The following is a 7,971-nucleotide window of genomic DNA, read 5'->3' as shown; positions in this document are numbered from 1 at the left end:
AACAACATAAATCTGACTGTCACAGAAGTCTTCAGTATGGAGAGCACACATTGATACTGTCTCCACCAAACGATTCAATTCCTCTTACACTTGTTTCAACTTTATACCTAAGCCTTGAAGACACAGTGTCTCTGACGGCCAGGACCAATTGTTCTCATCCTTTAATGAAGATGTTGTGTATCCAAGGTCTTTAGCTTTTCCGCCAGACAGCCTGAGCCTCCTCACACAAAGTGTGCCAAGTGTGAGTGAGTGTATACATGCAAGTCCTGTTTGACAGCAAAGTCAGAGAATCTTGGGAAATGTGGATTTCATGTGACCTTGTCCTTTAATCAACACTTCTGGTCACAGTGGCCTCTGTTTAGCAAAACATAGGGCTCACTTAATTGTGGTTACTTATGTTCATGTTTGTGGATATTTTAGTTTAGAAAGGAACTAAAGGCATCAAATGTGAAGGAAATGTTTATGGAAAACTAATGCTGTCCCGGTGGAGCTTTAGTATGCAATTACAGTACAGTATATCGCTGCTGTGTGAACGTTTACAGATTTCCACCACAAGTAAGTGCACCTTTGTGGCTGAAGGTGATGCAATGTTATTAGTATGCAAATCAGGAAATGAAAAAAAGTCCCTTTGGGTAGAAGCAGTTTAATCACGCCCTGTGCATTGCATCTGTTCCTGAGTAATTGATAAATGAACAAAATTGAATCTATCTATTTCAATGTCAGAATAGATTGGATTGCTAAACGATGTCATTATTTACTTACACTTCCCTATCTGTATGTGAGTAAAGTCTACTTTATTATTTTATTATTTCATGCGGACAGTGAAGGGTTAACAATGTTCCAAGACGTAGCCTACTGAAGGAGGAAAAATAAAACCGTCCTCGGCTGTGACGGGCTCTGTGTAGCACCACTAACAAACCGGTTACCGGGGCCGCTCCTCAACGTCAATTTAAGGAAATGGGTTTCAGCTTGAGAGGAGTGACCGGGAGCTCGGACGGCCCCCACGGCGCGTGGTTGTAGAGCGACATCAAAAGGCGCGTGGTGTGCGCGGCAGCCGTATCTCCGTTTCATTCTCACTGCCCCTCTTTGAGCACAGTGCGTGCTGCTGATCGGTCGGGTTGCGTCTGCAGGAGCGGCGGTTCTCTTCTGCATGTGTGGTTTGCGCGTGGACTGACCGAATCAAAGACGAAAGCAGGCCAGCGCGAGCCAACAAGAAAGAACGAGAGGCAGCCCGCGAGCGCTCAGCTAGCAACCCGCACGTTACGCTGCGAGAAATGATTACGTCCGCACCGGGGATCCTTCTGCTGCCGATGCTAATATGTCTCCAGCACTGCATTGACGTCCACGGTAAGTCTCGAGTCCTCGTATGTGTGTGTTTGTGCGCTTATGCGTGCGTATTTGCGCGTGTGTGTGTTTGACAATCAAGGCGCTGGGAAACACGCACCATGTCTCCTGTGAGGTTGGCTAACATTACCCAGCTTGTACACCTGTCTTGGCTGCTCCTTGAAGGAATGACCGTGCTTGGCTACACCTTGGGCTAGGCAACCTTGCGCCAATTCCTTAGCAAAGAAACTCCCAAATAACGTCTTTTGGGGGCTAAAATGAGACTTGTTCCGCTTTGTGTGAGCTTACAATGTATTTCAAATAAATGTTTTCGTCTTTTAAATTAGTAATTTATTATGCTCGAGTTTTTTGCTCTGTCTCTGGAAATGAAAGGGAGAAGGGGGGGATGGAGAGGCCCGTGTGGTTTGTGTCGCCTGCTGTATATCTGACGTTAGTGCTTGTCGCCACTCATCCATGCTCAATTAGCCCTGTGGTTAATTAATTTCACCCTGAAACAGACACGCATCCCTTACGAATAAACCCATGCTTCTTCTGCCGTCTTGGCTTCTGTAGCATGTCCAGATTTCTCATTCGCTTCCACTGTGGGATTGTCTACTCCCTTCACCACCCCCAGCGAGGCTGCTAATTTACAGTGGATTGACATAGCGCTATAAAACAGGGGTAGGTTGGAGCACCGCAGTCCCGGTAGTGTAGCGTCAGTTGGGGGCATGGAGGGCGAGGAGTTGCCGCGCGGCCATTTACTGGCCGCAGGTGATCCCAATGAGGGCTTAATTAAGTGACCAAGGTTAATTTAAGTATTGCCAGCCGGCTGTGATTGAAGAGCAGTTTGCAGCACTGCTGCAGATATCAATTCATATCCGTTAACTACAAATAACAGAACATTAGTTTGATTAGTCAGTGAAATTATTAAAAAATATATTAGTTCCAGCTTTACAAATGTGAAGTTTTGCTGACTTCCTCAATAATATTATTGTTCATTTAATGTCTTTGGATTTTGAACTGCTGGATGATAAGAATACCACTTCGGGTAGTGACTGATTGGGGTTTGTTTTTTTATTTTTGATGAGTAATAAACTATACTGACGAGTTGGTGCAGCCCTTCAGAAATCCTCACATTTGAGAACCCGGAAGCAAAAAATGTTTGTTGTTTTAGCTTGATTAAACAGTTGTTGTTTTTTGAAATTGTTAATTATTTTTTACTTTATTGACTAATTGTTTCAGAACCAATTCACATCCTTAAACTTTACTCTCCTTATATTAAGTATCAGTCATGTCATTTTGCTGACTAACCCTGCTCCAGGACTGTTTATCGCTGAGTAAAAAAAGACATGATTTGCTTTCTGGGTCTAGTTAAATCATGATTTTTAGTTGGCTTGCGCTTGCCTATAATGTGTTTTCCTCCTACCTTATGCCATAAATAGTGTCCAGTCTATTGAGTTCGGTAGTACTGTAGCAAATTGTATGCGCTGTTAAACTACTCGATGTCTGAGTTCTTGGAGATAGAATTGTAGGACTGTGATATGTAGTATGATGGTCCTTGCTCAGGCCTGATTGCTCACATTGTGGAGGTTCCTTTCTGCCTCAACACATGGGATCTGTACAAAACATTGGCACAGTTCTATTGCTGAATAATAATTTCAGCAGTAGTTTGCAGGCAGGCTAAATTATGAAACAGCTCCGACAGGCAGAGAGCTGTGTTGGGCTACTTGTGTCCTGCAGAGATTTCAGGCTTTTCAATTCCTACTGTAGAAAGTCACAGATGACACAGAATCAAAACTGTAATGTGAACACTCTCCTCGTAGCATACACCCACCACCTTCTCCGCTCCAAACCAAACGCACTCACACAGACTAAGATTGTGTGAGCCTATTTGAACAAGATGTAACACAAATTAGATAGCGGCAAGAGCAGCAGCAACGCTGGCCTGATTAAAATGGATGTATTTTTCCTCCACGGTTACTGTGATACGTTGCGAGACCCAAATCCTCAGCTATATGAGGGGGGGGCTATGTGGGGGTGCGCTTGGTTCTTGATGTGGGCGGAGTGGTGGAGAGAGAGGGGGGGAGAGGAGTATACTGCAACCATTTCTGTTACTAGGGAAAATTGCATTACCATGACCTCCAGTGTGACAGCATTTCTATAGCACACAATGATCTATTTTGGGAGATAGATGGTTCATTGCAGCTCCACGCCTGTTGAATCTACGGGTTCAAACACACAGGGTACTAGCAGGGGAAATGGTATCTTTTGAAATGATCTGATTTTTATTTATTTTTTTTTACATCAACATTTATTTGCATGCGACAGTGAGTGTTCTAGGGTCAGTGTCCGCAAGAAGAGAATTTAATTTTGAGTCATAATGAGAAAATGTTTTCGTTTTAAGAAGTCATAACATTTTTTTAATATTTCAACAAATGCCAGCATACATTTAGTGATTCTGATATTATTACTGTCTTGCTATCTGACCAAGTGCATCACCTGGAAAATAAAGAAAATGGACCCAAACATCCACCCATACACTACAAACCTGTTATCTAAATATGTTTTTAGATCACATTTTTGAGGTTTCAACTTTGCAAATGGTAGTCTGCAGCCACGGGAGAAATAGTGGTGGCTTTAGTTATGTGTTCGAACACATCATGAACTAATCCTGCAATAATGTATGCAAACACACAACAAAAAAGAGACAAAGGAATGCCGTTCATCATTCTTTTGCAAGACAAAGAGCTGAACGCTTCCTCAGTCCTTATGTGGGATCAGTATGTACAGTTTGAAAGTTCAGCCAACAATTGAGTGACACTGCAGGGAGAAGGAGAATACTATTGTACAGGTTTATATAGCCTACTTCAGGTTACTATTGAAGTCTGTTATTTTGCTGATTGGCTCAAAGTGCAGGGTGTGCAGTTTTCCAGACAGCATGGGTTTCTGTAGACGCTAAGATGGTAACTCCAGAGAATACACCCTTAAAGAAACACAGTAACCTATACAGTTCTTTACAGAATTGGGTTCTCGGTTACAGTGGCTTTGCATGTTGCACCTTGTTTATTATTAAGCAGTAATTTTAATATCAGTGAACCAGAACAGGTGCTAATTCAACAAGACTTGAGTGTGAAATGCATCCCCTTTTAGTGTTCAGTGTAGTATTTCAGAATCCCTGAATATCTGTTCACTAAACTCTGCTGTTTTGTGATGACTCTGTTGCTTAAACCTCCAGAAGTGTAAGTCAAAATATTTCCATGTTTTGACATTTTAGATTAAACTAATTGTTAGTTTTAAAAATCAAAGTATTGAAAGCTGGCATTTATTGTCAGATTTCTTGTGTACTGACACTCAGAATCTATCAACGTTTAAGTATCAAAGTTTAGATTGTATGTTATTTAGGAAACATCTTTCCTAAATGGCTGCTTGGTTTAGACATTTTTGAGAACTGGCTTTAGTTAAATGCCAAAAGGGTTTAGCACAGCTCTAATAGCTGTCGTTGTGAACTATAAAAACAAGGGTGAATATCGACTCAGCAAAATTAACTGCAAAAAAATTTACCGATATTCGTTTCATCTGAAAAAGCCTGCTTTACGATACCTCTGTAGTTCACACAGTAATTTGTTTTTGATCAGCACAGGTCTAAGCAGTCACTGGGCGCCTGAGGCTCTCTTTATATGATCATTATCGCTCCGTCAGCAGGTCAAGCTGATGAGATGAGTCAGGACTTTTATGGTTGAAGTGGAAATATTTCCCTTATGTAACAACTCATGAAGATGACTGGTTTGTTTGCTTCTGGCTTGTCTAACATGTGTAAGTTTGTGCTTTTTGCAACACAACTGGTGTCAGTGGTCCTTTTCCTCAGTTTGTAGTTTGTTTCTGTCTTATTTGCATCATGTGGAGTTTGAATTGTGGCGTTAGGGAAATGTAGATTGCATCTGTGGATCTTTGAGCCGTTTCCCAGTGTTTCTGGCACCCTGGCAAACTTTTTCTCAAATTTACAAGATCTACCACATTTTTAAATTGGCCCAGTGTGTCTGGAGAAGTCTAGATCATCGGAAAACAACAAGTTGCTGGACGAGGCCCAGCTTACATTAACAGTGGGATACTCTGATCAAAAGCTTGCAAAACTGTACTTCAGTTCAATTACTGTAACATTTTTGTTTGGCAATGCTTTTCAAACATTTCAGTGAAATCCCAGAGCACCTCTGAGCTCAACCCACTGCACGAATGGCAGAGAGCCTCTCAAAGCCCTTTATTTAATTAGTGTTTTTTTTTAGTTTTGAAAATAAAGGAAGTTTCTCGTTGTGCTTTGACTCATTTGTCTGTTTCCTCTTTACATGGAAAGGTCTTGGTCAGATAATTCTCTCTTTTACGAAACATCATAATGTAAGTGGAGTTGTTGTAGTTGGATAAATCTGTATTTTTTTTTTTTTTTAATTTTTTTTTTGGCTTATGGTTAATCTTATCAGTAGCATATATCTGCTAACACACAGTGCTGTATGGATGTTAGGACCGACTCGCTGGCCACAACGAAGGAGAGAGATGCACTTGGCAATGACTAACTGAAATGTATTAAAGTAAGGATAATTACAATGAGCCAGTGGTTAATGCGAGGATATTGCATGTCGGTGTGAAATGAGAAAAAAACTGAGAAAAGAATAAAGTAGTAAAATCTTCCACACAATCCTCTATTCTGTTTTAACTTGTTTGGCCCTGTAGTTCCCTCTCTGCCCCAATGTTTTAGTCTTTGGTAATTGCTGACTGCTCTCTTTCATTGTTTTGCGGAACCCAGGCTCTTGTATTGTTGCAATTTTACCCAAACCCTCATGTGTATTGCAAATATCTGTCTGCGTGTGTACACAAGGACTCAAGAATTAATGTGAATTAAATGCTCAAGTTTTTTTTATCTCAAACTATTTATTTTTGGCTTTAACTTCTGCTCAGGTTATAAATCAGCAGTTGGAAGATGGCTCTCTGCGCTCCAGGAATTTATGGTCAACTCCTCATATTTTATTTCCTGACATGTTGGAATAATGAGAACCAGCATCTGTTGCAGCCAGTCAGCCATATTTAGCTGCAGCACTCCTTGCTATTGTTTATTTACTGGTCAGAGGGTCACATGGTGAGCAGGATGAACTTTCTTACTGAGGAAGGATTTCCTGACCTGTGGAGGTAATCGACAAGTTTGGTGTCTCATTTAGTCCGGATTTTAAAATGCTGGTAGGTATACTGTGATACATAATGCTTTGATTGTGGTGATTGAAATGGTTAATGTGGATGAAAGGTCAGCACACTCCTCTGTAACATGACCGTGGTGTACAGCTGGTGTAGTCTTGGTTGAATGGAAGTCTGCAGGCTGTTGGCTCTATATCTACCTCCTGTGCTGTGAAGTAAGTGGACTTGTACCAGCCAACAGTCCTAAACCCAAACATGGTCTCAGTATAGTGGTGTTTGTGAAGCTGAAACTACATTCAATGACTGGAGGTTCCAAAGTGGCTCCAGCTACAGTCAGCAGAACCATACATTGTATAACTTGGGCACCATTTCATTAATGCAGGGCTTTAGTTGTGTGTTGCTGGCTCAGTTAAAGGCCCGAGGCGCCTCAGGTTCAAATCGAATCAAGAGAATGTTTCTCTCCCTAAAGGAACTGCTGACCCACTTAAAACAGTTTCCTTCATAAGTGTTTCAGAGACTAAATGCATTTTAAAAAGCTTTTTCCATCCTGACAATAACAATCTGTTTAGTACCTTTTGGCCCCCAAATCATCTGTCTCCTTGCATCTAAAAAGTTTTGACAGGCAACATGTGACTTCAGTGGCAGTGATTCAGCTGCATCTGCAAACTCTCCTGGGACGTTATTACCAGTGTGCTTCATTTACCCATCTGGACAGACGCACAGTCCAGACTAACACAACTGTCAAGGTCAGACAGTGATATTTTAAGGCTGCACTACAAAAGCTACCTTTCTTGTTGAAGGGGAATTAAATCTTGTGACTATTTAGTTTCTACAGTAGTGTCGCTGTTTTGTATTTACCAGACGATTGATTGGTGCTGTGACTGAGATCAGCAATGGCTGTTTTCTTTCTCCCTCCTTGAATATTGTTCATTCAGGCAGTTGAACAGATGTTGGCCAGTAGACATTTCAGGACATTTTCTAGCTCTCCACTAAAATATGGATGTCACGTCGTCTTCAGTTGCAAATGCAAACACGGGAGTGTTTAGACATCAGAAGTGTGTTTCTAAGTGCTCTAACACAATAGGAGGATGCTGGTTCTCTCCTCTGCATTGTTTATAAAGATGTTTCAGCCAGTATGATGTAAGTGGAGCTGGATGGAAGTTATTTCACCACAGTTCTTGATTGTTAAGGTGGTTAACAGAGGTGTACTGTTGTAAAATTGTAACGCATGTTTTGTCAGGAGATGTGAAGGACTTTGTGGAAATCCAACTCGTGGAGCTGCCTCAGTGATAATTGAGATCTGCTCAGAGTGCCAGCTGGTTATTTTAAAAGCAGTTTGTTTTGTTTTTAGCTACAGCACTGCAGGGAATCTTTCCAGGACTAAACAAAAAGCAAATTACTCGAAACAAATAGTAAATGATGATTATGAATACATTTTGCACTATAATCACTTGAGTTTTCCTCATATTC

The 7,971-nt window shown here is 41.2% G+C and overlaps 1 protein-coding gene across 1 annotated transcript in view; it reads left to right on the top strand.

The window, feature by feature from the left end:
• The first annotated feature begins 1,035 nt into the window (after positions 1–1,035).
• Positions 1,036–7,971, top strand: part of vldlr (very low density lipoprotein receptor) — a 42,916-nt gene continuing 35,980 nt past the window's right edge. Inside the window, exon 1 of the mRNA XM_031855951.1 lies at positions 1,036–1,347. Within this exon, the coding sequence (XP_031711811.1) occupies positions 1,275–1,347 (73 nt within the window). The 5' untranslated portion in view covers positions 1,036–1,274. The remainder of the gene's footprint in view (positions 1,348–7,971) is intronic.

The sequence above is a fragment of the Anarrhichthys ocellatus genome, unplaced genomic scaffold (assembly GCF_004355925.1).
Source record: "Anarrhichthys ocellatus isolate YVR2014 unplaced genomic scaffold, GSC_Weel_1.0 scaffold16, whole genome shotgun sequence".
Taxonomy (NCBI): domain Eukaryota; kingdom Metazoa; phylum Chordata; class Actinopteri; order Perciformes; family Anarhichadidae; genus Anarrhichthys; species Anarrhichthys ocellatus.
The sequence above is the reverse complement of the archived record's forward strand: the minus strand, read 5'-3'. Positions and strand labels throughout refer to the sequence as shown.